General features: G+C 35.1%; 8 protein-coding genes across 13 annotated transcripts; 3 read left to right on the top strand and 5 right to left on the bottom strand.

Annotated features, from left to right (window-relative positions):
* Nucleotides 1–410: 410 nt before the first annotated feature.
* Nucleotides 411–3,546, top strand: LOC108856972 (SKP1-like protein 21). 5 transcript variants are annotated; one of them, XM_057011416.1, is made up of 11 exons: nucleotides 413–770; nucleotides 1,009–1,263; nucleotides 1,469–1,577; nucleotides 1,663–1,693; nucleotides 1,786–1,977; nucleotides 2,065–2,175; nucleotides 2,277–2,346; nucleotides 2,501–2,589; nucleotides 2,671–2,846; nucleotides 2,970–3,085; nucleotides 3,222–3,546. In XM_057011416.1, the coding sequence occupies exons 3-11, from the start codon at nucleotides 1,555–1,557 to the stop codon at nucleotides 3,242–3,244; spliced, it is 831 nt and encodes a 276-aa protein (XP_056867396.1). In that variant the 5' UTR covers nucleotides 413–770; nucleotides 1,009–1,263; nucleotides 1,469–1,554; the 3' UTR covers nucleotides 3,245–3,546. The 5 variants fall into 5 exon arrangements, with proteins under 5 accessions (XP_018486390.1, XP_018486389.1, XP_056867396.1 ...); XM_018630888.2 differs by having other exon boundaries at nucleotides 411–770; nucleotides 1,469–1,693; nucleotides 3,173–3,546; XM_018630887.2 differs by having other exon boundaries at nucleotides 411–770; nucleotides 1,469–1,693; nucleotides 3,167–3,546.
* Nucleotides 3,547–3,677: 131 nt separating this feature from the next.
* LOC108856974 (U-box domain-containing protein 33) lies at nucleotides 3,678–5,403 on the bottom strand. Its single transcript, XM_018630890.2, has 6 exons — nucleotides 4,859–5,403; nucleotides 4,661–4,782; nucleotides 4,462–4,583; nucleotides 4,263–4,367; nucleotides 3,927–4,194; nucleotides 3,678–3,812 (listed from the first exon to the last, which is right to left on the bottom strand). The coding sequence occupies exons 1-6, from the start codon at nucleotides 5,049–5,051 to the stop codon at nucleotides 3,717–3,719; spliced, it is 906 nt and encodes a 301-aa protein (XP_018486392.1). The 5' UTR covers nucleotides 5,052–5,403; the 3' UTR covers nucleotides 3,678–3,716.
* Nucleotides 5,404–6,790: 1,387 nt separating this feature from the next.
* LOC108860220 (U-box domain-containing protein 36) lies at nucleotides 6,791–9,079 on the bottom strand. The gene is made up of 7 exons (XM_018634123.2): nucleotides 8,749–9,079; nucleotides 8,363–8,457; nucleotides 8,144–8,265; nucleotides 7,958–8,062; nucleotides 7,645–7,864; nucleotides 7,241–7,570; nucleotides 6,791–7,156 (listed from the first exon to the last, which is right to left on the bottom strand). The coding sequence occupies exons 1-7, from the start codon at nucleotides 8,990–8,992 to the stop codon at nucleotides 6,968–6,970; spliced, it is 1,305 nt and encodes a 434-aa protein (XP_018489625.1). The 5' UTR covers nucleotides 8,993–9,079; the 3' UTR covers nucleotides 6,791–6,967.
* Nucleotides 9,080–15,132: 6,053 nt separating this feature from the next.
* Nucleotides 15,133–17,807, top strand: LOC108862684 (uncharacterized). Its single transcript, XM_018636897.2, has 4 exons — nucleotides 15,133–15,482; nucleotides 15,558–16,651; nucleotides 16,739–16,916; nucleotides 17,011–17,807. The coding sequence occupies exons 1-4, from the start codon at nucleotides 15,350–15,352 to the stop codon at nucleotides 17,643–17,645; spliced, it is 2,040 nt and encodes a 679-aa protein (XP_018492399.1). The 5' UTR covers nucleotides 15,133–15,349; the 3' UTR covers nucleotides 17,646–17,807.
* A 204-nt stretch (nucleotides 17,808–18,011) lies between these two features.
* LOC108862687 (uncharacterized) lies at nucleotides 18,012–19,294 on the bottom strand. Of its 2 annotated transcripts, none has more exons than XM_018636900.2 (4): nucleotides 19,172–19,294; nucleotides 18,683–18,788; nucleotides 18,451–18,530; nucleotides 18,012–18,356 (listed from the first exon to the last, which is right to left on the bottom strand). In XM_018636900.2, exons 2-4 carry the CDS (start codon nucleotides 18,749–18,751, stop codon nucleotides 18,119–18,121), a joined length of 387 nt encoding a protein of 128 aa, XP_018492402.1. In that variant the 5' UTR covers nucleotides 18,752–18,788; nucleotides 19,172–19,294; the 3' UTR covers nucleotides 18,012–18,118. The 2 variants fall into 2 exon arrangements, with proteins under 2 accessions (XP_018492402.1, XP_018492414.1); XM_018636912.2 differs by having other exon boundaries at nucleotides 18,683–18,800; nucleotides 19,172–19,286.
* Nucleotides 19,295–19,412: 118 nt separating this feature from the next.
* Nucleotides 19,413–21,111, top strand: LOC108862693 (pentatricopeptide repeat-containing protein At3g61360). Its single transcript, XM_018636909.2, has one exon. The coding sequence runs from the start codon at nucleotides 19,430–19,432 to the stop codon at nucleotides 20,894–20,896; it is 1,467 nt and encodes a 488-aa protein (XP_018492411.2). The 5' UTR covers nucleotides 19,413–19,429; the 3' UTR covers nucleotides 20,897–21,111.
* LOC108862686 (voltage-dependent chloride channel 1, chloroplastic-like) lies at nucleotides 21,050–22,547 on the bottom strand. The gene is made up of 4 exons (XM_018636910.2): nucleotides 21,844–22,547; nucleotides 21,600–21,767; nucleotides 21,303–21,509; nucleotides 21,050–21,226 (listed from the first exon to the last, which is right to left on the bottom strand). Exons 1-4 carry the CDS (start codon nucleotides 22,501–22,503, stop codon nucleotides 21,050–21,052), a joined length of 1,212 nt encoding a protein of 403 aa, XP_018492412.2. The 5' UTR covers nucleotides 22,504–22,547.
* Nucleotides 22,548–24,294: 1,747 nt separating this feature from the next.
* Nucleotides 24,295–24,525, bottom strand: LOC108858670 (uncharacterized). The gene has a single exon (XM_018632556.1). The coding sequence runs from the start codon at nucleotides 24,523–24,525 to the stop codon at nucleotides 24,295–24,297; it is 231 nt and encodes a 76-aa protein (XP_018488058.1).
* Between the last annotated feature and the right edge of the window lie 879 nt (nucleotides 24,526–25,404).

The raw sequence follows: 25,404 nt of genomic DNA, 5'->3' as shown, positions 1-25,404 counted from the left end.
TTCTGTATATGGTTTGAAACTGTTCATGTGGACTAATCCAATAAGTGGAACAAGAGGTTTCAATTGTCTGTGCTACTATGGAATAAAAATGTTGGATATAAACATTTTAGAATGGTCTCACCGACAAAAAAAAAAAAGAAAACAGAATGGCCTCACCACCAATGCACATATAATCTGTATCGGCTCCCTTTGGGCTTTTCCCAATTATAATTGTACGTGACGATTTATTTTTGAAAAAGTCGTTAGCTTGGGCTAGTAAATGGGTCAGGTATATACGGGTTAACAAAGCTCATAAAATTCAACCCAAATATAGCATCTTCTTAAAATGGCAGGCCTTGGATAATCTCCTGAAGAATAAATTAAATACCCAATTTTTTTGAAAAAGACAAAACACAAATAATAAAAAAAAAAAAAAGAAGAAAAAGACAGCGACGGAACAAGCACACCACACAGCCTTGCAAAGTTGGAGTTAAGGAGCTTCACAACGACTCCATCAACAACTTAACTAACCCTAAGTTTCTGTTTCCGCGTTTTAACCATCTCGAGCCATGAGCCATTCCAGCTCCTACACGTGGCTTTAATCGCGCCTCTCTCTCTCTCTCTCTCTCTCTCTCTCTCTCTCTCTCTCTCTCTCTCTCTCTCTCTCTCTCTTTTATCATCTCCCGTCTCTTTGGTCTGTTCTACCGCCGTCGTCGCCGTGCTCTCTCCTCCGCCAAGATTCACTTCTCTCTCCTTCACCGCCAGCAATCATTACCTCCTCCGGTTGTAAGGTAACAACGACACGTCCGTATCTCTCCATCCGTCGTCTGCTTCTTCGATTATTATTATTATTATCGTTTAGATATTATCAATCTCTATATTACAACTTTAGACTTTGAAATGAAATTGCCAATTTAGACTTGTGTTAGATGCGCATGTTGATTGATTGATTGATTAGCCAATTTGCCAGATTCAATGTAAAGTTCTCCCAGTGATTAAGTATTGTGACTTTCTTCTCTCTTTTACCAGTTTTGGTGTGAAAGTTTCTGGACACTAACTGCTTCAGCTCAATGCTCATTGACCTGCAAACGTTTTGGCGTGCCAGTTTAAGAGTTGAGAGAAAGCTTCAAGAGAGCAACAAAAGATATATACACTTTGTATTGCGGGAAGTGCCATAAGCGTTCAAAGCTTGGCAGTACTGTAATAAAGATATTAATAGCTCAAGACTAACTAAAAGTCTTCCAATCAATGTCGGAAAGTGATATGGCCATCATTAAACCAGATGTAAGCTTTTTTTAAAAAAAAATTGTGATTAGTCTTTAGTTTTCATCATATGGGTTTAACAACTTAACATGACCTAGTGGTTATGTAATGTATTCTTGCTCTATAATTTTTTTTTTGAATGTCTAGTTGATTTACTTTATACATTGGACTGAGTGAGAGTCTTAATTACTTTTATATTTTCTTTCTGTGGCATATATCAACACAGATGATGAAATCCTATATATGGCTTGAAACATCTGATGGATCAATCCAACAAGTGGAACAAGAGGTTGCCATGTTCTGTCCCATGATATGTCACCAAGTGCTTCAGAAGGGTGCTGGATCTTCTAAGAACTCTGCAATCTCTCTTCCCCATAAAGTCAATCCTCCCATGTTAAGCTTGATTTTTGATTACTGCAGATTCCATCAACTACCTGGACGTTCTAATAAGGTTGGTTCACTCACTCACTGTCTTTCAACTGGAGATCAAAATAATAATCAATCATTTTTGTTCATAGACAGAGTTTGTAATTTACTATTTAGGAACGTAAAGTTTATGATGAGAAATTCATGCGGATGGATACAAAGCGGCTATGCGAGTTGACCTCAGCTGCTGACAGTTTACAGTTGAAGCCTTTGGTTGATCTTACTAGTCGTGCCCTTGCTCGGATTATTGAGGGCAAATCCCCTGAGGAGATTCGTGAAATATTTCATTTGCCTGATGATCTTACTGAGGTATGTTATGTAACCCATCTCTTTTTTAAGGATGTTACATTCTCATCTCCGTCTTTATTTTTTATTTTTTGGTAATGATTTTATCAGGAGGAGAAGTTGGAGCCTCTGAAGAACACCATGGATGATCCACGTATTCGACTCTTGAATAGATTGTATGCTAAGAAAAGAAAGGAGTTGAAAGAAAGAGCAAAACTTAAGGTTTGCTTAGCATTTTTTTACTTGAAAAATTAGTTAGGAACTTGTTTTGTTTAAAGATTGAACTTTAGCTTTATACTTCTTTTTTGGTATTTCCATGGCAGAGTATAGAGGTTGAAGAACGTGTGGACGAGCGTTCTGTGGATGACCTTTTGTCGTTTATTAATGGCAGGGGTACTTCATATCTCTCCATGATAATCTCTTGAACTATTTATTGATCATTTTCCGTGTTAATAATATACTTCTTGATCATTCTCATTCTCACTGTCTTGTTCTGTAATCTCCTTGTTGATGATATCTTGGGTTTATCTTTTTTTTTTTTTTGCAGATCACAAAGGGGTCAATACTTCCAAGAGCAAAAAGAAGAACAAGAAAAGGAAGGAGCATAAAAATGGAACATGCAAAGTTTTCAATAAGGTTTTAAACTAGTTTCTCTCTTGATTGCTCTTGGTTGGTAGTAGTAATCAAAGTATCTGAGTGTGTTCCCTTGTGCTTTAGGATTCACATAATTTGCATTCCAAGCAACGAAGTGTTGAGGAGACTTCTTCGTCTAGCTTGGGAAGGGTATCCAACTTGCATAGTATGGAAGATGATATTTTTTCAAAGAAGGCTGAGTTTGAAGATGGTTATATAGATGATGAAATTGATCCAGCTTTGAAAGAAATGCTTGATAGGTATAAGTTATCACCTTTTTAGTTTAAACTATTCATTGTCTGGTTCAAAGAAATGGCTTTCATTAATCTCCTGCAAGTTTTAGTAGTAATTAATAAATGGTGGAAATTTCATGTAAATTACAGGGAAGTAGAGGAGTTTGCTAGGAGACTCAACTCAAGTTGGGTTTTGTCGGTAGGACAAGAAAGGCAGCCTGTGCACTTCTCCATAAACGGGAACGGTGATACAAGGCGATTGACAGGTACAAACACACACACACACACACATTGCACACACTCTAATGTAACAATGGGAGATATACCATACTGAATCTTGGATATAGCTATAGATGACTGATGGGAGATAGTTTGGTTTTGCCTCCGTTTTAAACATTGAAGGTCCAGCTGCAAGACACAAATGAAGAAGATGTTAACGTTAGCCCAATGGCTGGAACAGTTTTGGTGATCCCCACATTTAGATTTGTAAGCAATTAGAGATAATGGTGTTTGCGTTCCTCCTGTAATGTTTTTTTCTTCCCACAGTATGTTTTCTTTTGTTTCTTCTTCCTTAATCCTAGAGCCTAGGATGCAGTTTTGCTCTTCTTTTTTTCTTAATGATCAATCTTTGTATACCACTTCAGAATGGCTGAGAAAAATCAGCTAGTTGGTTATCTTTCTGTATTTTCTTAAACCAAAGAATAATAATATTAAGTTTCTTTAGTCATCATCATCACAAGCTTTCTTACAAGATGAGAAAGAAAGTAACTCAAAGCAGCTTCACCTCACACGAAAGGGTTTTACAAAGTATATACAGATGTGAAACAAGATCTTTGCAGCTTTTTATGTTCTTTTTTCTTCTTCTGTAAGCTTTCTCAGGTAAGGGATGGGTGAGGGTCACTCACACTGTTTGTGGTTTTGGATTGCACGCTTATGCCAGAGTTTGGTGGAGTGGATCAGGATGCTTATCATGCCTAGTCCCATCCCCGTGCACTGGTGGATCAGCAGCGTAAGCAAACAATTCACGAGTCAGGTGAAATGCAAAAAGAAAGAAAAAGATAATAGAGAAAAAGGACTTGTCTCTTTATTCAGGATCGTAGTGCTTACAGGTAAAGAAGGAGGAGGAGATGAGTGGTTTGATTTCTCATCTGTTATACTTGGTGAAGCCTCAGATCCTCCAGAGTATGACAAGTTACCAACAGACCGAGAAGAGCTGGTTCTTGATGTTCTATCCTCCTCCTCCACCTCCACCTCGCTTTTCCCCTTTAAACTTTCACTCCGCATATCTGAATTGGAGCTGCTTTGCGAGTACACAAGCCTCTGAAAGTCCGATAATAGAGCTGAGAGAGCTCGCACTTCATCCATTCTACCTTCCCTACATTATTAGTTGCATCAGTAACAAAGACATCTACCATTGTCTCTCTCTATTGAAAGGATGACAACCTTGTATGGATGAGATGGCCTTTGCAGATAAACCGAATGCAACAAGTCGCAGATGCGTGTCGGCATACAAAGATGGCCTTCCTCGACCTCAGTTCCTCCATTTTCCTGCAAGTTCACCACCATTCACCACCAATGTCAGATTCAAGATGAATAAAAAAGTAAACAGGTGAAGCAGCAGCAAGCCTAAAGACAACAATACGTTGAATAGTGTTTGTCTGCAGCTGCTCCCATTACAAACTTCCTGACTCTCTTCTCAGATAACATCTGCACTATTCCCTTCTCTATGGAGTCCATCTCAACGCAAAGCTTCTCTGCGTGGACCTGCAAAGAAAAAACAATCTCCTTAGAAAATGGTAAAAGCTTCATATTTCATATGTGTATGTAAAAAAGCTACATACCCCTTTCTTCAGGCAAAATGTAAGGTACTCATCAAGAATCTTGTCTGTTTTCGCCTTTTGTTTCTCTCTATATGCTCTCACTAACTCTTCATCTACCGTCGCAGCATCAAATCTGGTACCCACTGTGGAAGGAAAAACTTTCGTGGCATAGCCATTGACTCTTTTTGGATTTGTAGTGAGGGGAGAAAAAGAACTTACAAACAGGAATCGTATGAGGAGGTTGGTGAACAAGAAGGATGCAGATCTTGTTCCCTTGGGAGTTATCTATTGCCCATGTTAGATTTGACTTGTTCTTCGCAGTTTCTCTCCCTACTGCAACATATATTACCTCCTCCATCACTGCTGCTACTTCCTCCTCCATGTTCTTCTCTTCTGCTCCTTGAAACTCCATATTCTCTCTTTGGGAAACGTGTCTGAAAATCTTTAAGAATGGCTGGTTGGTTTGAGACAAGAAGCTGTTGTTTTCGCAAATGTTCAAATATATATTTGGAATCAAGAAAGAAAAGATCCAATGGATTGGAGGGCATGTGTCATCCCTTTCTTTCTGGTGTTACTCTCTTCTTTCGAATATTCCATCTGGACTTCGTCTGTGTATTATTATTTTCTTGTGTGTTTTTTTAAAATAATGCCATGCCCTTTGAGCGTCAACGACCTAATCAAACTCAAGGAGGTAATCAATGGAAGCCAAGCTCCTTTATATATTTTTCAGCTCTTCGGGACCATTTCGTGCTTGTTTCCCAAAGTCAAATAGTGTCTTATTATATATTCTTCTCTGTTTCAAAATGATCTTTGTTTGAAGAGAATATTCTAAAAAAACATTTTCTTTACATTTTCATTACATTTAATTATTAATAGTGGTACATTGTTAATTTTGAAAAATAATTGTGTTTATTAAAAATTTTATTGGCTAAAAATTGTGAAAATATTTAATCGCAAACATATTTTGTTATAATCAAAATTTAATATACTTTATTAATATACATAAAAATTATAAACACATGAATTACTTTGAAAGGGAGGGAGTATTTTTTTATGAGTTACACTAAATTTTTGATGGTTTAGTTACATTACTAATTTACTACATTCTCCTAATATCAATACTGTCATCTTTCTAGCAAAAGGAAACAATTTCCCATCTTTATTTTTGTTTTAATATGACAAAAAAAAAAGATACACCAAACGTGTATTACTAAAAATAATATTCCCACCAAGTCTAGCCTAGGTTAGGCACGGACATTCGGGGTCCCAATCGGGTTTCGATTTTATCCAATCAGGTTTCGGTTTTTTGGTTTTATCAAAATCAGCTTCATTTGGATTATTTGAAAGTTTGGTTTGGGATCGGTTCGGATCAGGATTAGTAAATCTTCAAAGAACCGGTACAATCCAATGTACTTTCGGATTCGGATCCCAATCGATTCTTCGGTTTGAAAATATCTGATTTGTACCTACTTTGTAACCAAAACATAAATAAACTTAGTTTGTTTTGGTTTGAAATACCTAATTTATACCTTTTTGTAATTAAAATATAAATAAAATCGATTTAAAAATAAGAAACGAACATCAACCATAATCATTCAAAATCAAACGAAAGAAAAACATATTTATTGATAAAAAGAACTAAATGAATGAAATCATAAAACGAAAACTACGACCCCATGAAATGAGAAACATTGTTTAATGAAAACAAATTCTAAATCTAAATATTTCAAAATTCAACAGTCACTTTTAACCATCAACCTTTATGTAATAGAACCACCAACATTTATGTAATACATAAGTATTTTAGATGTTCAATATATCTTAATGTATTTTGAGTACATACTAAGAATTGAGATCATGTTTGGTATAAAATCTTTCTAGGGTTTCGAATGTTTCGGGTTCTATCGAATATCCATTTAGATTCGGGTTCGGTTCGGATAATACTCATAACCCAAAATATCAAAAAACAAGATCCATTCGGTATTTATGACGGGTTCGGATCGGTTCATATTCAATCGGATTCGGTTCGGATTTGGTTCGGATTTTCTGGTTTGGTTTATTTGCCCAACCCTAGTCTAGGCTATATATAACCTGTTAATTTATTTTATATTTGAACAAAATTTATTTATAGTACAAATAAAAAATAGGGATCATGATTTCACAATACAATATCATAATGAAAAAAAGAATATTACAGAAGACTGACTGACTCATACCAAGTACCAACAACAACCGGCCAGTGATAGGAATAGGACACAAATATTACAAAACGTCAAAAGTCAATACCATACCAAAAAAAAAATACAAAAAGTACAGAACAGAGAGGATTCAGGAGCTTGAAGCTTGAAGCCATTCTTGGATTGCAGATCGAAGAGCAAGATTTGGAACCAAGCTTGTGTGAGGAAGCCTTTTGTTTGTCATCGGAGAAGTCTCGTGTCCTCTATTAAACCAACCACGTATGGCCTCTCCTTCATATGTAAAACCATCTGCTGCTACATATGGATCCTCCATCACATCCTACAATCATAACATTGATTTTAAAAAAAAAAAAAAATTCTTATGATTATATAACATTTTGATCATTTACAACGTTTCTTTTACCTGCGTAATGGGACATATGAAGTACTGAGGCGGTTCACGGTCCTTAGAGTTAGAGGGAGACGCTTCCTCTTCCTTGCACTTACTCTTCAGCTTTAATACTTCGCTAAGCTCTCTCTTCAACTCTTCTTGTTCATCTCTAAGTCTCCTCAACACTTTCATTGATAAGCTATACTTTCCTTGGAGGTTTCTAATAACCCTATTAGACTCGGCAGTTCGTGTCTCGGCTTCTGATCTCATCTTCTCAAGCTCTTCTTTCGTTTCCTTCAGTGCTTTCTCTGTTTCTTTCCTACGCTTCAACTCAATGAGATACACATTCTCCGATTCTTTAGCCTACATTTTATGGCCATACATAAGAGTTAGAGAAGGTTATAACAAACATGTCAGATGAACTTAATTTTTAATACCCTTTTGATTGCATCAGATGCAGTTTTTTCAGCTTCTTTACGCTTAGACACCTCTAAGCGTGTTTCCCTATTTGAAGTGGCAGCTTCTATGAGAGCTACTTGGATCTGAACATCATCTTTAGCCACCATACTCGAACTTGCAACACTTTCAGTTCCTTTGGTTGCTTCGGTTTGTGTCAAAGAACTTGACGATGTACCTTTGTATCTTCTTGTAGCTTCTCTGCATCAACATTATACCCAAAAAGGAAACCACTTGTGTAGTGTGAATCACAAGCAAACGTCAAAGACCATAACTAAACGAAATTGGCCAAACCTTGTACATATTAGGTATCCATTGCAGGTAAACCATATATGACAAGTATCTGGCGCTTCTCTGCTGATGCAAATAGCTTTCTTGGAGCGTAGATCTTTCATTGTCCTGCAAGATTGTGAAGTCTTTACTTGATCAAGAAGTCCATACTTAAGATAGCTAAATCTCTATGCTAAGTAAACCACTTACATTGTATAGCGTCTATCAGCTGCTGCTCCCATGACAAGTTTCTTAACTCCACACTGAGAAATCAATTGGAGGATACCTTCCTCTACTGAATCCATTTCTATATATATCTTCTCCGCATTGACCTAAATTAATTCACAAAATTAAACTTGAAGCTCAAGAAATCAAAACATCTCTTGTACAATCATAAAACATATGTGAATGGTAAAGATAAAATCATACGTGCATTTGCCTGCATATGTTAAGGTACTTGTCCAGGTTGTTATGTGCTTTCTCCTTCTCTTTTCTCAGTTTCTGTTCTTGGAACATCGCTCCCGCTTGAAATGAACAAAACAAGAGCAATCATCTTAATCAAAACATATCTATAAACTCTTGCACAATAGAGAATCAATTATACTATACCAAGGAAAATTTGGTGTAGTGGTTAAAACTCTTTTACTAAACCTTGAAAGGTTTAAGGGGTCATAGGTTCGATTTTCGTTAGGAGGAGTCTACTCTCCTAAGAACAGTCAATTTAACATGGTTTCGGTATGAAATGTACGGTCTTTGGATCCAGAATTTCCTAAATATAAAAAAAAAAAAAAATAAGAGAAACTGATTATACTTACAGGCTGAGATGCGCGTCGGTTGATGAACATAGACGATGCAGAACTCTCTAGCTCCGGTGTTCTGTATTGCCCAAACGAGACTAGACTTGCTCTCAAGATCTTTCCCTGTCACTGCTACATAGACCTTCTCGTCTGTCACCATCTCTCTCTTTCTAACCACCACTGGTTCACTCTTATCCCTGCCACACAATCTTAAAGAGCCAACCAATTTCACCGTTTCTTGGATCGGAATCTTTAACGTCATGGTCACTCCTTTCCATATAGAAACACACACAGAACAGAAAAAATAATAATAATACGTTTGATAAAGATTTGATTTAACACATTACTTGATGAGCCAAGCTAGTCCCATACCCATATAAGTTATATAGAGAGAGAAGAGGGAAGGTTTTGGATTATAAATCACAACACGTTACTTAATCACGTATCCGTGTTGACACGTTCCATAGCCTTATCACAGAAGGTGAAATGAATAATCTATATTAGAATAATGGATAATTGTTTTGACTTTCAAACAAGACTATCCACGAATATGATGAATGTGATAGTTTCTGTCTATGTCAAGAGTAATGTCGACATAATGAAAGCGATATCAAAACTTCAAACAAAAGTTAAAGACAATCTCAGGCGTATTCTATAGAACTAATGTCGTCAAAGCTGCGTATGCATGCTTACTTCAGCTCTTCTTCTCTTCATGTGTTTTACGGTTGTGTCCATGACAGTTAAACCGCTTAGTAACGACCTGATCTTCTTTGCCGCGTAAAAATTAGCCTTAATCTTTAAGAACTTAATCAAGCAGACCAAGCTAACTTCCACAATTCTTGATAATTTAAAGAAATGGTTATTTTATTTCATGTGAGAAGGATTGTTTTGATTACTTTACATGTAAAATTTCCAAGAAAAAACAGCATCAGTGAGATCATCATTTCAAAGTTAAATAACTTAGTTTACACGACCAGTGTATAGTATAGACCATGTCTTTGGTATTACAATAGAATCAAGAGAAATTTTTACACACAAATGTACGCGACTAACAATAAGTTAAACGTAAGTGAGATCACCAATTCAAAGTTTACCACGCGACCAATGTACATACAATGTTTTCACACTAGAGAAAATTTTAAACACAAATCTAGTACACAAGTTAAAACTAGCCCTTTAATCACTCTATAAACTTTAATTTAAGTCCCTAAACTTTGTGAGCTTTTTTTGGAACAACGTGAGTTTATTACGTTTAGTCCTCTATTTTGGATTTAAATTATGGTCCCTCCCTAGGCTTTTCTATTTGAAGTTTTAGTCCTATGATTTTTGTTTTGATTTTGATACCGTTAACTTTGGGGATAAGAATGTAGTAAATGGGCCAGGCCTCCAGAGTATGTATATTTCTTTTCTTTTTCTCAGCCCATATATGGGCCGTATGGGACATGCTATTAGTAGCAATAAGCCTTCTGGAGGGACAAAATTGCTACTGAATTTTATGTGTCAACCAAGAAAGACCTTGCATTTCCAGAAGTTTTTTTTTTTTTTTTTTTTTTGAAAAAGGGCTTATTCCAGAAGTATATTTTTATCACGAAGTATTCTTTTTGCGCACAATATTATGGTGTCTTACATTTCAATTGTTGGATTTTCAGTAATTCTTTAAACTTTCTTATGCACAAGCATTATAATTTTCGTGCCAAGCAAAAATAAAAACATAAAAGGATATTTAGTAATCATTTATTTTTATGTTAACCAACAAAAAGATTTACGATAAAGTTAAATATAGGGAAAATCGCATAAAAAACTCTCAAAATGTCACTTACTAGCACTTTAAACCTTGAAGTTTTTTCACTAACACTTTTAATCTTCAAAGTGATTTTTGTATCATAAAAAACCTCCAAATCAAAAAGTTGACCTGTTCAGCAGGTAATTTTTCAAAAATAATTATTTAATTAATAAAATAAACAGAATAAATAAATAAATCCAAATAATAAATAAAAATCGAAACCTTAATAAAATTCACAAAAATGAAAATATAATAAAAAAATTGAATAAATATATTTTTAAAATTAAATAATTTTATAAAATTTTAACAAAATAAAAATAACTAAAATTGTAATAATAAATATGATTAAATTTAAATAGAGAAGAACTAAATACAAAGTTCAATTTTAAAAAAAAAATAGAAAATTCAAAATTGATTTTTTTTTTAATTATAATATTTTTTCAAAAAATATATCATATCATCGTGGACAACAACAATTTCAAATATATCAATAATGACAATGATGGTTTCTGACTTTTATTTAATTATGAGTTTTTATTAAATTTGACGATTTTTGTTTATTTTTTTGATTATTTTACTAATTAAATAATATTTTAAATAAGTAAAATAAACAAAAAAATAAAAAAACCAGAAAATTAAACAAAAATCGTAAAATTTAATAAAAACTCATAAATTAAGTAAAATTAGAAAAAATAGAAAAAATCAGAAATTAATTAATATTTAGAAAATTAAAGTTCAAAAATAAATGAGATAAAACTAAAAAACATAAAAATAAAAAATTCATATATTTCAAAAAAAAATGAAAATTCAAAAGTTTTGAAAAAGATTTTTTGTCATTTTTAACGATGATGTTGGAAACTATCATTGGAGATATGGCAATTATCGCCATTGTTAATGGTTATGTGAGAAACCATCATCGTCACTAGTGAATTTTGAATTTTGAATTTTCTATTTTCCTTTTTTTAAAAAAATTGTGAACTTTTTGTTTTGTTTTTCTCTATTTAAAATTTAATTTTATTTATTATTAATTTTTAGTTATTTTATTTTATTAATACTTTAGAAAATAATTTTAAAAATATTTATTCAATTTTCTAAAATTTTAATTTTTTTTTTAATTTTTTAATTTTTGTAAATTTTATTAAAAGTTTCGATTTTTATTTATTTTTTTGGATTTTTATTTATTTATTTTGTTTATTTTATTAATTAAATAATTATTTTTGAAAAATTACCTGCTGAACCGGTCAACTTTTTGATTTGGAGGTTTTTTATGATACAAATGTCACTTTGAAGGTTAAAAGTGTTAGTGAAAAAACTTCAGGGTTTAAAGTGCTAGTAAGTGACACTTTGAGGGTTTTTTATGCGATTTTCCCGTTAAATATCTAATCTATTAATTTAGGGATTGGTTTTTATCTACTACTTATAGTTGTCATTTAGATTTGGACTCTTTCATAGTTGTTACTAAAATATATCAAGCCTCCTATAAAATGAAACCTACCAACTTAAATTAAACCAAATCTTAACCGACATAGATAAATTGAACTTAACCAATAACATCTTTAAAATATTTTTGGTTATCTCTTAATATTATTAGATCATACAAAACTTAACCACTCTTAAATCAACAAGTTCCAAATCATTCCAAACATAAGAGAAAAAAATGTCTGACTCGCAAATTATAACACCATTCAATTATATATACATTTAATAAAATATTATATATATGATATATATATATATATATATATATTATACAAAAATATAAATAATATTATATATATATATATATATATAAATATTATACAAAAATATAAATAATATTATATACATATATATTAAAATTAAAATTTGACAAATCAATTTCCGCCTTTTAGGGCGGGTCAAAATCTAGTATACAGTTAGAAACATAGTTGGTAAGACTATGATGACCATCTTCTTCCAATTCTAGTATTTGTCTTGTTCGTGGGTTTAAAAATGTTATAGATTTGTTAGTCGACACGTACATTTATTATATTCTATTGCCATCTGGATATAAAAAAGTATTAATGACACTAATAATGTTTTGTGCTACATATTTAATGAGTACTTTATACCTGTTTTAGTAAGAAACATATACATCGCACAAACCTAACTCAATTATTTACGGACTTTTCTCAGTCTTTTAATCTTGTTATGTACAACAGCGGATATATTATAGAGCTATAGGATCGAAACAATATTGAAATAAGCATATATAATTTATATATACTCAGCTAAGTTAGTTGTTAATTAAGTGCCTGTATCAACCACATTATCTGACATATTATAACGAGGATGGCGTTAATTTAATTGTGGGTATGCTTCGAAAACAGCCAATTTCGGAGATTGCGAATAAGATAATTAACAAAAGGTTATATAAAGGAATAATTGATTAGTGGAAACAATATGAAACGGTCCACTAGTGATGTTTTAGTTTCAACAGAAAAAGTATTCACTCTCCGCATTTATATCATTTTCCGGACATATACGCAACCATGTTGGTTGGATCGATTGCATGCTGATGACATATCATTTTTTGTAATGAAATTGTAAGTGCTTATATATTTATCGAAAGTTTAGTCAAATATGAAGACTTTGAAATTTTAATATATCTTCACCCTTTTCTGTTATATATATTGCAAAGTTTAAACCATTATACTAAATTATATCAAAAGTAAACAAACTTAATTCTAGTAAAATTTTAAAGGTTTATATTTGTTGGATACTGTAGCGTTATAATGTGCCTTTAAGACAAATTTAAAAGCAGTCTAAAAAGACAATTTTAAAGGAATTGGGGTTTGGGGGGATCCAATGTGGAAAAAATGATTGGTATATCAATTTTCACAACATAGCTTTGTTTTCTCATATATTTCCTTTTTACTTTGTTTTTCTCTAAAGAAAACACCGTCATTTTTTTTCTAATATGTTGGCTAATGCAAAATAAACCTTCGTAAATCGCATATCAACTTAAAAAGGTACGGATATATTCACTATAATTTAGAAGTGTGGGTTGCGTACGTGTCTGAAACTGTCGGCATATATTTCAGTTTTTTTTTTTGTAAACTCATAATTTCAGATTTTCAATTGATTATAAATGATGTAAGGGTATATCTTTCATTTGATGGGATGATCATTATAAAAGATTATAAATGATATAAGGAGTATTATATTTCACAATGGACATTATAACTAGTAGTGCATATAGTGCGAAATAAAGCTATATACATAAAATATTTGCATTTACATATAAGAAGTATATTAAAAATCAAAGTATATTAACTAGTAGGTGATTAGCTAGTAGTTGTCTAAATTATCAAAGCTGAACATCGTTGAATATTTTCCTTTTCTGCCGATTATAGTATACGTCAAAGTCGTATCATAAATAAAGTTTGGTAAGTGCTATTCAATCGTCTTTTTAAGAATCCGAACTTAATTTATGTGTAGTAATTATAGTACTTTTATCTTAAAAGTGAGAATTAAAATCTAGATAAACTAGGTTTGACAGTTTAAATTTAGATAAACTAGGTTTGGTGAATAAGAGAATTAAGACATTTAAACTATCAACTTCAGCTTACTAACTAATAAAAAGCTTATATATTACGTCCAGAAAGATGAATTGGAATATTACATTTTATCAGCAAAATGTGTTCATAGTGGAAGATACTGGATGTCAATATGTCATCTTTGACTTTTTCTTCATTTAATCTCTTTTTTTCCTAATTTTCTGATAACTATTTTGACTTTGCAATTTCCGTCACGATTGAAATTACTATTCTACTCCCGACATATTCGTGACGTACGTTCCTAGTTGTGAATCCTGTAGAGGACCATAACCTACCTGCTTCAGCTTCACCAAACCTTATCTCTCCTATAGATAATAGTACGTACATATACGTAACACAAATAACACATTCATAACAGTCTCGTGAATGCACTAACACAGTCACATATATATACAATGACAGCGAAAAAGTGTATGCCTATATATATCAAAATACAGTTATTGGTGAGTTCTACGATGGCTGCCGCACCTTGAAGTGAACAAAGACTACTGACATAAAGACTTGATCCTCACTTCGTCATAATCTAAGTTTTTTTTTTTGTAACTGAAATAATCTAAGTTTTGTCCTTTCTATTTTCCAAAAAAAAATTTGTCCTTTTTCTGATATATTAAACTCGTGTGACTTTATACCTAATTCTCTAATTTATACTAATATTTTTTTTAAAAAAATATTGATCTCTTTTTCTTTTTTCCTTTTTTCTTATAAAATCTTCAAGAGTGGTGGTTCCATTTTTCCGGTGAGAGAAAGCAGCAGGGTCTTCTGCTAAATCAAAACACTGTGTTCAACATCTCCCCCTCGTATTTCGAGCATCCGTTACGTCTTAATTTCATCACAATTTTCCAACAAATAAAGCCGCAATTTCAGCTAAAGTCCGGTGAAAAAATAAGTTTTTCTTTTTCTTTTTGTGGAAAACAGCTAAAAAGTTGTAAAATGGATTTTTAGTAATCTTCTTCCAGCAAGCATAGGATCAGATTCTAAAAGGTATACTCTTTAATCTTTCTTCTTCTTTTTGTTTTTTTTTTCTTTTTTTCTTTTTGTTTCCTAAAATGTTCACTTGCAGACCACTCAAAACAGTAATAATAATCACAATGCATTTGTGTGAGTGACTGATGGAAAAAAATCATGAAAACAGAGTTTTAACAGATCACTGCATGATGATTTGAACCATTATAAAAAATATTATTACTCTTCATTATTAATTCAGACATGATTTATTCTTTGCTTCTATCAACAGTTTCTTTTTAGTGTGAACAGTTTTATGGAGAAAAATTGTGGGAGAAGAGAAGGAATAAATCAAATAGGATGTATGTGGATGCTCATCAGCATCTTTGGATCTAACCAGAAACGTCTCTCGATGGATAATAAGAAGCATAGAAGCAAAAGATTTACAGGTTTTGGTTTCATTAAACATAGTGTCTTGAAGACTCTTACCTTACTTTCTGCTAACTAACTAATTGATGATGCAGGTAATAATGAGAGTGTTCAGAAACTTATTGAAGAGGATATAGATGTTTCTGTTGCTGGAGACGAACTTGTGGAGAATAGGGCTTTTAAAGATGAATCTGAAGAAAAGTTCAGCGAGATAATCAAGCGGTTGATAGCTCGGAAACAAGGAGAGATCCAAACGTGTAAGGACTTGTTGGAGGCGTTTCATGTTTTGGATTCTGAAGAAGAAGAATCTCTCCTCAAGAAGAAGAGTTCACATGATGAAGATGATCAAAGCTTGGGAGATTCAAAGAGAGTGGAAGAAGAAGAAGAACAAGACGCTGTGGTATTATTACCGAAGAGGAAATGTAACTTCTTCAGCAAGAAATGGAGATCAGAAGAGAGGAAGAGAAACAGAACATGTCAGGTTTCGAAAACGATTGTTGTTTTGAAACCTGCTGCTCCAAATAGCTTGGATGTTGTTGATTCTTCTTCATCAAGCAACAAGTCCAAAACCGGGAGAACCTTTTCCCGGTTTATTATCGGTTTAATCAAAAGAAGACTGCTACAATCTGCCGTTGGAAAGAAGTCATGTGATGTACATGTTGATAAGAGCCGGGACCTTTGCGTGGAAGAAAAGATACAGAGTAAATACGGGAAGCACGTTTCGGATGAAGAAGAACCGTTATGTAGGGAGACTGATAAAGAGGAGACTGTCCACACAAGCGAAGAAGATTCAAAGAAGATTATGTCTGGTTTGTATATTGCAGCAAGGAAACACTTGTCCGAGATGCTTGCAAATGGAGATATAGATGTGAACTTACCTGATAAGGAAGTACCAAGAATCTTGGGGAAGATTCTTTCTCTCCCTGAGTTCTCATCACCAGGAGATACCCCTATATTGATCCCTTTTAGCCAAACAACCGAGGAACCAGAGATTCTGCAATGCAGTGAAGATTCAGATAAAGATGATGATGAGACATTGTTTACCATCGATGTCTCTGTTCCCATAGATAATTCAATGCTTTCAGACCATGCCAAGGAAACTGGCAAGGCAGAGATAGAGCCATTATCTGAAACTAGCAGCTCTTCCATTTCCAGACAAGACGACGGAGATAAGCAATCATCAAATAAGGTAAAAACAGCTTTGTGTATTATGTGATGAGTGTACACATTCTCTATTTCTGTTGACTGAGGTTTCATGGTTTCTCTTTGTTTCCAGGAAATGATGTTCAGCCAAGTGCATTCAGTATCTTCTTCTCCAGAATCTCCAGTTAAGATGTCTGAATGCAAAGAAACTGCCAGTGATGTCCAGGGAGAGTTAAGTCCAGTATCTGTGCTGGAGCCTCTGTTTACAGATGATGAGAGTAGCCCAACAACAAGCACAAGATTCAGTTCAGGTAATGTTGTATGCATTGCATTGCATTGAATAAGATCGTTGATTCTTCATCAACTTGGTTTCTTACTGCTCTTTTTTTTCTGACTCGCATTCAGCTGAAATGAGGATACAGCCACTCTGCATACGATTCGATGAAGCTGATTCTCCAAAACCAGACAAACCGAACTATCTAAAAACAAGCATGGATGATGATGATGACAAGGAGTTGACACTTGCATACATTGAAGACGTTGTGAAGTCCTCAGGCTTGAGCTGGGAAGAGCTTTTGACGAGACCCTTTTACTCTGAACGGCTTCTTGAGCTAGAAGAATCAACAGATGACATAGCTTTCTGCTCTACGCAGCTCTGCGACGATAAGAATCTCCTCAACGACTGTATCAATGAAGTTCTTATGGACTTTTGTGAGAATGAATTGAATCCAGGGCCTTGGATCTCGTTCGTGAAACCTGAAGTCCAACTAATCTCAGACATGGAAGTTGCAGCTAAAGTGGCACAAGAAGGGGTTTACTGGCATCTCTTACCTTTGCCTTCTCCTCACACTTTAGATCAGATAGTGAAGAAAGACATGGCTAAAGCAGGGAGCTGGATGGATCTCCGGTTTGATATTGGTTGGATTGGTTCCTGCACGAGTGAACTGATCCTTGATGATCTAGTAGAAGAGATCATCAGAAGCTGCACAGACATGGTTCAAGTTGAACCAATGCAAGAACAGAACAGCAACAGCTTGTGACAAGGCCCTTTGTTTTAAGATTTTATCTTGTACAGTTTAACCGCCATTGCAAAGGTCAAAGATCTCTAGTTGACCTTTTAGTGCAATGGCACAACCAGAGCTTTTTTTTTTTTTTAACATTGGCTAATAACTTCTACTTCAGTACTCTGTTTTTGCTTTCCAGTGGCTTCTGTAGTTTACTCAAGCCAAGAGAGCTTTGTATGAGTATAGAGTAGGACTAGGCAAAATAACAAGAACATAAACCGACCCAAAAAATAGTATCAAATCCAAACCAAAATATCCGAACAGATCCAATATTTTAATATATGAATAACCAAAAACCAAAATCTAAAACCAAATCTAACCTGAATAGAAATATTTCAATCATGTTCCAATAGTATTCAAATAAATTATAAGGTTTTTAGCTCTTCACCAACAATGGAACCAAATACAAACAAGCCCATGATTTGAAGTACACACCACATCAGAAAATACTAACGAGGCGTACTTGCGTTTGGTCTTTTCTTTCCAAATGCTTTGCTTTTACTTTCTGATTCGTCATCATCATCCTCGCTGTCATCACCAGCGTTCTTGCTAGAACCAGCAGCCTCTGCCTCAGCTCTTGCATGTTTTCTCCTCCCTGCATCAAACTTGGCCTGTAGTTTTTGGTCAAGAGGGTCGTCTGAGGGTCTACGCTTCATTTGCTTTGACACTTTAGCACCAAGTCCAAGCCTATGCAGTGGGGGTTAAACGATATTTATATTCAGCTTTGTATTCGCAAACGAAATGCAAAATCAACATGTGAAAGAATAAATATTCCTTTCACCTGTGTGGTCGAGCTTCTTGCTGAGCCTCAATAGGATCATCCTCTGCAGGCGTCGTCATGTTGGCGACCCACTTCTCAGCCTGGAAAACGAGCAAAGACAGAGGGATGAGATGAAACCAAAAGATATCAATGCAAGTAAAGACTGCTAATCCAAACATGGTTTTCTAGAGAGATTAAAACTTCAGATTCTTCAATCCCAAAATCTGGTTGCTTAAAAGGAGGAGAAACTTACAAGTCTTAGTGCCGTATCTTTCTTGAGAATCTGTGGAGCTCTCTTCTTCTTTGCCGTTTCCGTTGTCATTGCAACTAGAGTACCACCACCACCAGTAACAAACTTCCTGCTTACATTACTCACAGCAGTAAGAAAAAGAAAAAAAAAAATCATAAGTAAGCTCTTGTTAAATCTTAGTCACACTCACAGAGGGAAATCACTAGTTAAATGCAACAAGTTAACCTAACAAGTTCTTCTTACTCCATGAACCTAGAGCCCTAATAAGAGAATAGTAATAAGAGAAGACTTTTCCAAGTTAAATCCACCTATAACTCTCTTCACACAATTCAATTTCAATCAACCAAGAATCTATATCTCTCACAGGCAAATCGTCAAACAGCTTAGGCGCATACCCTAAATAACTATACTTTAGCTAGAGAAGAGCGCGTAAACACAGCATACACAAACAAGACAGACACACGAATTTTCGCGCGGATTAAACAAACATACCCAATCAAAAAGGAAGAAACTTGATCCAAGGAACTTTCTCTCTCTCACTGATACCGACGGCCACGGGAACGCTCCTGCTTCTCTCTCTGTAAACCCGAATAGACTCCGAGCCGTCGCTTAAATTCTAATAACCAATATAAACCGAATTTGAACTAAATATTATTTGGTTCGGTTCGAATTGATTAAAACGTACCGGGCACACGGTTCCTTTTAGGTTTCGTATTCTCTTCCGATTTATTATTTTCTTTCGTTGGTAAAATGCTGAAGAAGGCCACCTCCGATTCGTATCGTCTCCTCGCTCCGGCGACGTCGATAAACAGAACAGAGATCGAACGCATCACAAGAATCATCAACGACCACCCCTTCCCGAACCATCCGATCCAACCAACTCTCTCCAAACACATCCCTCTATCATCACTATCACCGACCACCGTCTCCGAAGTCCTCGGCCGTCTCTTCGCCGCTCACTCCAACGGCCTCAAAGCTCTCGAGTTCTTCAAGTACTCACTCAAAACACCTCCTCCCCCGACCTCCGACTCCTTCGAGAAAACACTCCACATCCTCGCTCGGATGCGCTACTTCGACCAAGCCTGGGCTCTGATGGCGGAGATGCGAAAGAGCCACCCTTTCCTGCTCACGTCAAAGTCGATGAGCATCCTCCTCTGTAAAGTCGCGAGATTTGGCTCCTACGAGGAGACTTTATCGGCTTTTCGGAGGATGGAGAGAGAGATCTTCAAGAAGAAGTTCGGCGTGGACGAGTTCAACGTCCTTCTCCGAGCGTTCTGCGCGGAGAGGGAGATGAAGGAGGCGAGGTCGGTTTTCGAGAAGATGCATTCGAGGTTTAAGCCGGATGTGAAGACGATGAACATTCTTCTCCTAGGGTTTAAGGAAGCTGGCGATGTAACCGCCACTGAGCTTTTTTATCACGAGATGGTGAAGCGTGGGTTCGAGCCTAACGCCGTTACTTACGGCGTTAGGATCGATGGGTTTTGTAAAAAACGCAACTTTGGGGAAGCGTTGAGGCTCTTCGAAGAGATGGGTCGTTGTGGGAAGGTTGCAGTTACGTTGCAGATAGTTACTACGTTGATACACGGAGCTGGTGTGGTGAGGAATAAGGTGAAAGCGCGCCAGCTGTTCGATGAAATTCCTGAGAGAGGGTTGAAGTGTGATTGCGGAGCTTATAACGCTTTGATGAGTGCTCTCATGAGATGCGGAGACGTGAGTGGTGCGGTTCAGGTGATGAAGGAGATGGAAGAGAATGGGGTTGAGGCTGATAGTGTGACTTTTCACTCCGTGTTTATCGGAATGATGAAGTCTAAAGAGTTTGGGTTCGACGGTGTGTGTGAGCTTTACCAGAAGATGAAGGGAAGGTCTCTGGTTCCGAAAACACCGACCGTGGTTTTGCTGATGAAGCTGTTCTGTCAGAACGGTGAAGTTAACTTGGGACTAGATTTGTGGAAGTATATGCTGGAGAAAGGGTACTGCCCTCATGGCCACGCGTTGGAACTTCTTACAACTGCACTCTGTGCTCGGAGAAGAGCTAACGATGCTTTTGAGTGCTCGAGGCAGACGGTGGAGAGAGGAAGGTGCGTGAGCGAACCAGTGTTCAGAATGTTAGAGACCTCCTTATCAAGCAAAGGCGAACTGGAGAAGCTAGAGGAACTCAAGAGGAAGATACAGAAACTGCATAGCTTTTTGCCGCCTCCTGGAACACAGTTAATTTAGAAGGTAACTTCAGTGTAATCGGTTTTCGTGTATGTGTTCAATTGTATACAACAATGTAGTAATTTTTGATAGAAGATCAAACTTAGCTGATGATGATGATGAAGTGTTGTTTAAAGTGTTGTTTCTATACATTGTATAAACGTCAAAGCTAAACTAAGATCTATACCGACCATTTGGTGAGTGCTTGAATTCATGAAGCTTTATCTTTTCAACGATCCGGTTGCGTATGATAGTCTCAGATTTAACAGCTTCTTGGATGTTACTATGCACAAGATCACAGAGCTCGTCTAAGGCCAGCATAGGGAATGGCTCTTCTATAAGAACACCCACCTGCACAGTCGAAAGGTTTTAACTTTCAAGCAAAAAGATGAAAATATTAACTGTGAGAGTGAGGAATGTTACGTACTTCTTCAATGCAGAAGAGAGAAGCAGCACTGATGAAAGTAGCAGGAACAACAATCCAATGACATTCATCCCAGAGAATGATTGGTAGAGTTAGATGCCAAAACACTAAAAACCTCGAGGTTAAGCGCGTGTAAGCGAGAGGAATAGGTATGCCCATTAGCTGTTCACACACACCAATGCCTTCGTGTAAGTGTAGCATCTTTGATTCCTGCAGTGACCCCCAAGGAACATGTTTTGGATACTAAATACACTCCAAGACTCATAGCAAGAAGAGAGTTTAAGGATTCGAGAAAGCTACCAACAGATCTCTCTTTGTATCCTCCAGTTTAAGCAGCCTAAGGCTCTGAGAAATGAACTCTATCACACAACGTGGACGATGCTTAGATTCAAGAATCAGAGACAAATCATCAGCTTCAACCAAGCTCTGGAGATCTCTCGCGACATCTGAACCATAAGTAACATGACACTGCAGCAGAATCACATATACACAAGTCCCACAAAACCAAAAGCCAACATTAAGAGACACAAACAGATGCTTTTACCTTAAGAGCCACAGGGAAAGCTGCAACGTTACGAAGAAGCAAATCTTTAATAACCAACTCATCACCAGAGCCATCAACAGAACATATCACTTGCCTAGCTAAATCATCAGTGCCAGCAATGATCCCAACCCAAGCTTTCCTCCCTTCTTCATACCTAGAATACGAAGCTTCCGTGCGGAACACGAGAAGCAGAGCTAAAGCAGGAGCCGTGAGCTGATACGGAAGAGAAGAGGATCTGAGGATGGGGAAGATGCCAGGAAGCCAGTCCAAATCCACCGCAGAGTTGTAGCTTGCGATGAAGACGGCGACGGATGTGAAGAAGAAGACAGGAGGGATAAGAGAGAGTATAACGCGCGAAGAGAAGCTGGAGAACAAGTGGTGGACATGACGGAGGGAGCTTCTGTGTTCGACCCATTTCTCGTGAGTGTAGAGAGTGCGTTTCTGCTGCATCCCACGCTCTTTGATCTCGTCGGCCCAGTCAGGGACGGCTCTGAGGAGCGAGATGAGGTTCTCGGTTAGGGTTTTGCTGGCCGAAGCGTCGGATTCAGGGCCTGATGAGACGCGGGGAGGCTTGAGATGGACGGGTTTGCGGAATCTTGATTCGAAGAGGGATCGTTGAGTGAAGTTAGAAGAAACTGATAGGTTCATGGATTGATACATTGGTGGGGAAGAAGATGATGATGATGCAGAGGAAGAGTGATGAAAAGGAGACATGAGGTGGTGCTTAAAGTTAGTTTAAAACGGTTGCTTTCCAGGATTGTTTTGGCTCCGTTTTAAAACGACGCCGTATTTCGCATTCCATTGGGCTTAGTTTCATAAGCTGGTCTTAACCGGTCGATAAAAGTTAATAGTTTGAGAGAAAGGAGAGATCCATTGTATGAAGAGTAGTTCTTGGTCTAGGAGGGTCTGTTTGATTTTGTGTTATCAAGATTGATGGTAGTGAGTGTAAAAAGAAGACACTGAATACGTAATTGATTCTAGCTGGTAAAGTTAAAGCTGTTCATACAATAGGACACTTGACAAAAGATATAGTACACCTTCTTTGGTCACACTCACATATAATAGCACACTAGTTTGCAATTACATCATTAATATGATGTTCCACTAGTCTTGGAAAGCTTATATGTATGGCTCTACCTTAATGTTTATATGTTTAAGATTTTGCTATCACAGAAAGGATTTCCAGATGGCCATTGACACTTGCACACACGTCTTCAACACTAAAACTCATAGGAAGATTCTCACACTTATGTCCATTTTGTGATTTTGTGGCATTTTCTTTGAACAAAGACCATTGATTTTTGACCCCACAGATACCTTCTTCTGAAACGGAAGCCTCTGCTGTTTGCGGTTAGGACAAGCTGAACATTCCTTATATGATGCTCAAGTCTGCAGAGAACTAAAACCTGATTGGTTTAAAGGATGTTTCCGTGAAGGTGTTGCTCTTCGTTTGCTACAGGTAAAAACCATCTCAATTCTATTACAAAAATCAGATGTCTTTGAACACTGAAACATTATCATTCACTGAGTTATCAATGAATCTCCAGAGATTTGATGAGGAAGCCAATGCTTTTTTACGAGGGAGTAAAGCAAAGAGATCATTGACGAGTTCATGTTTGTTTGAAATCCTCATGATGTTTTGTTAATAGATTTTTTTGTATTTTTTTTTTTTGCAAAGAGATCTCAAATAAACAAGTTTTTATTCTTAAATTAGCATTCAATGCACAAAATGACTCTGTTAGGTTTCACTAAATGATCAAATTACTATTAAACCCTTTTTCATACTTCTCTAATTATGAAAATGAAAAGCAAATAATAGTATCTTCAAAAAATGTAAAATACAACATTCAACTAAAACTACTTTTTACGTTGGTGTTTGTATGTTTCATTTAGCAAACACCACTCACCAGCTACTTTAAATTCACACCATTTATTTTAATTGAAAATGCAAACAAAATATCTTGGACTTTTAAGGTTTTAGTTATTTATATTTATACTAAATGGTAAAATTTATTATAGAAATTTTTGAGAAATCAATTTTTGATAAAACATGGCACAATTTTATCTTAAATCATAATTGCGAAGTCAGTAAACCAATTATCTCTTTTATTTTAGTAGTTTTGTTTGTAAAATATTGTTTTCCTTTATCTTTATTTTATGTCCTTTAATAGTTTTATTTATTTTATAGGACTTATAAATTAGATGCGGAAACATGAACTTAGAAATAATTATATTATTATCAATATTTTAGTCGTTTTACATGAACTTGTGACTACATACATGATCACAAACTGTCTATATGGTTTTTCTTTTATATTTCTTTCGTTCCACGAACTTCCACATATGACATCTCTTGTAAAGTTCTGTTAATGCAAATAAACCATATATATTTTGTGTTAAACAATAATAATACATAATATAAGAATATTTCTAGATAAAAGGATAGAAACATTAATACCGTGCGGAACTAGGAGGACGGAGGGGTCTTCCAGGACCATGAGGAGGGTTCGGGCCACCACATTTAATTTTACAACGTTCAACACAATTACCGTCGTGAGGATTACAAGGTTTAGCACATTTGCGAATACATTCCGTAAATTTTTTGTAGTCATATGCTTCTACTGTGATCGCAATAGCAATCACTACCATCATTATTAACACTATCGCATTCAATTTTGCCATTCTAAGATATTGCAAAATCAAGCTTGACCCTGCCTTTTTCTCTTATTTTATCCTTTGATTGTTATATAATTTCCCAAGAAATCAAATTCTATTTATAATAGTGTTATTCATCTTTTAGTTTTCAATATTTTTTTTTATTATTTTGTCTTAAATTGTTTTCTATTTTCATTTCTCTATCTTTAAATTTTATATTCTTTACAGCATTAAATTTATTTAAACAAATAAATAGATAGGACAACATATAGATATTTTAATAGATATGATCTATTTAATTCTTATTTTAAATAAATTTATTGGGATTGAATATAAGTTTTGTGTAATATAGTTTTTTGTGGAAGTTAATTTATTTATTTTTTCAAAAATTTTAGTTTTACTTTTTGTAATTAGATATTTTATTTTAGTAAAAAAAATTAAATGAAGTATTTATGTTAATTAAATAAAGGTTAGTATTAATTTGAAGCTTTACTCTCTTTTTCAGAAAAAAAGATTTGATATTTAACATTTTTTAACTGTTACTTTTCACAAAAATACTTTAGTTTTATATTAAATATAGTTTATTTTCTGGTTAACGACATTAATAAATTTTGGAATAAGGTGATAAATTTAGAAACAACAAAACATATTTTGGTTTTAATAATAATATATTATATTTGTTAACTAATGTTGTTAATAGATAAGTACATTTTAAAAATGCATAGTTTGCAAATATGATCTCAGCTAAACACAACCCAGTGTGATAATACTCTATGACATGCTCTTTTTACACATCAAGAAAAAAATCTAATTAAAACTGTTACGAACTAAGGAAAAATTAAAATACTTTTTGTCAGTTAAAATAATATTCAGTGTACGATCCAAAATATTTTCATTTGAGGTTTG

This window comes from Raphanus sativus, chromosome 5 (genome assembly GCF_000801105.2).
Source record: "Raphanus sativus cultivar WK10039 chromosome 5, ASM80110v3, whole genome shotgun sequence".
Lineage (NCBI taxonomy): Eukaryota > Viridiplantae > Streptophyta > Magnoliopsida > Brassicales > Brassicaceae > Raphanus > Raphanus sativus.
The sequence above is the reverse complement of the archived record's forward strand: the minus strand, read 5'-3'. Positions and strand labels throughout refer to the sequence as shown.

Bases quoted from the DNA above. Each gene is read 5' to 3' on its own strand.
- LOC108856972 (XM_018630886.2), top strand. From the start codon at position 1,228: ATGTCGGAAAGTGATATGGCCATCATTAAACCAGAT. The intron at 2,590-2,670 runs GTTTTAAACTAG...CTTGTGCTTTAG, and splicing joins CATGCAAAGTTTTCAATAAG to GATTCACATAATTTGCATTC. The intron at 3,086-3,221 runs GTACAAACACAC...TAAACATTGAAG, and splicing joins TGATACAAGGCGATTGACAG to GTCCAGCTGCAAGACACAAA.
- LOC108856974 (XM_018630890.2), bottom strand. From the start codon at position 5,051: ATGGAGTTTCAAGGAGCAGAAGAGAAGAACATGGAGGAGGAAGTAGCA. The intron at 4,783-4,858 runs GTAAGTTCTTTT...TTCCTTCCACAG, and splicing joins TCCTCATACGATTCCTGTTT to TGGGTACCAGATTTGATGCT. The intron at 4,368-4,461 runs GTATTGTTGTCT...GTGAACTTGCAG, and splicing joins GCAGACAAACACTATTCAAC to GAAAATGGAGGAACTGAGGT.
- LOC108860220 (XM_018634123.2), bottom strand. From the start codon at position 8,992: ATGACGTTAAAGATTCCGATCCAAGAAACGGTGAAATTGGTTGGCTCT. The intron at 8,063-8,143 runs GTAAGTGGTTTA...ACAATCTTGCAG, and splicing joins GCTGATAGACGCTATACAAT to GACAATGAAAGATCTACGCT. The intron at 7,571-7,644 runs GTATTAAAAATT...CATAAAATGTAG, and splicing joins CATCTGATGCAATCAAAAGG to GCTAAAGAATCGGAGAATGT.
- LOC108862684 (XM_018636897.2), top strand. From the start codon at position 15,350: ATGGAGAAAAATTGTGGGAGAAGAGAAGGAATAAATCAAATAGGATGT. The intron at 15,483-15,557 runs GTTTTGGTTTCA...TTGATGATGCAG, and splicing joins TAGAAGCAAAAGATTTACAG to GTAATAATGAGAGTGTTCAG. The intron at 16,652-16,738 runs GTAAAAACAGCT...CTTTGTTTCCAG, and splicing joins ATAAGCAATCATCAAATAAG to GAAATGATGTTCAGCCAAGT.
- LOC108862687 (XM_018636900.2), bottom strand. From the start codon at position 18,751: ATGACAACGGAAACGGCAAAGAAGAAGAGAGCTCCACAGATTCTCAAG. The intron at 18,531-18,682 runs GTAAGTTTCTCC...CTCGTTTTCCAG, and splicing joins AAGATACGGCACTAAGACTT to GCTGAGAAGTGGGTCGCCAA. The intron at 18,357-18,450 runs GTGAAAGGAATA...CCCACTGCATAG, and splicing joins CAAGAAGCTCGACCACACAG to GCTTGGACTTGGTGCTAAAG.
- LOC108862693 (XM_018636909.2), top strand. From the start codon at position 19,430: ATGCTGAAGAAGGCCACCTCCGATTCGTATCGTCTCCTCGCTCCGGCG.
- LOC108862686 (XM_018636910.2), bottom strand. From the start codon at position 22,503: ATGTATCAATCCATGAACCTATCAGTTTCTTCTAACTTCACTCAACGA. The intron at 21,768-21,843 runs GTAAAAGCATCT...ATTCTGCTGCAG, and splicing joins CTTTCCCTGTGGCTCTTAAG to TGTCATGTTACTTATGGTTC. The intron at 21,510-21,599 runs GTAGCTTTCTCG...GGGTCACTGCAG, and splicing joins ATACAAAGAGAGATCTGTTG to GAATCAAAGATGCTACACTT.
- LOC108858670 (XM_018632556.1), bottom strand. From the start codon at position 24,525: ATGGCAAAATTGAATGCGATAGTGTTAATAATGATGGTAGTGATTGCT.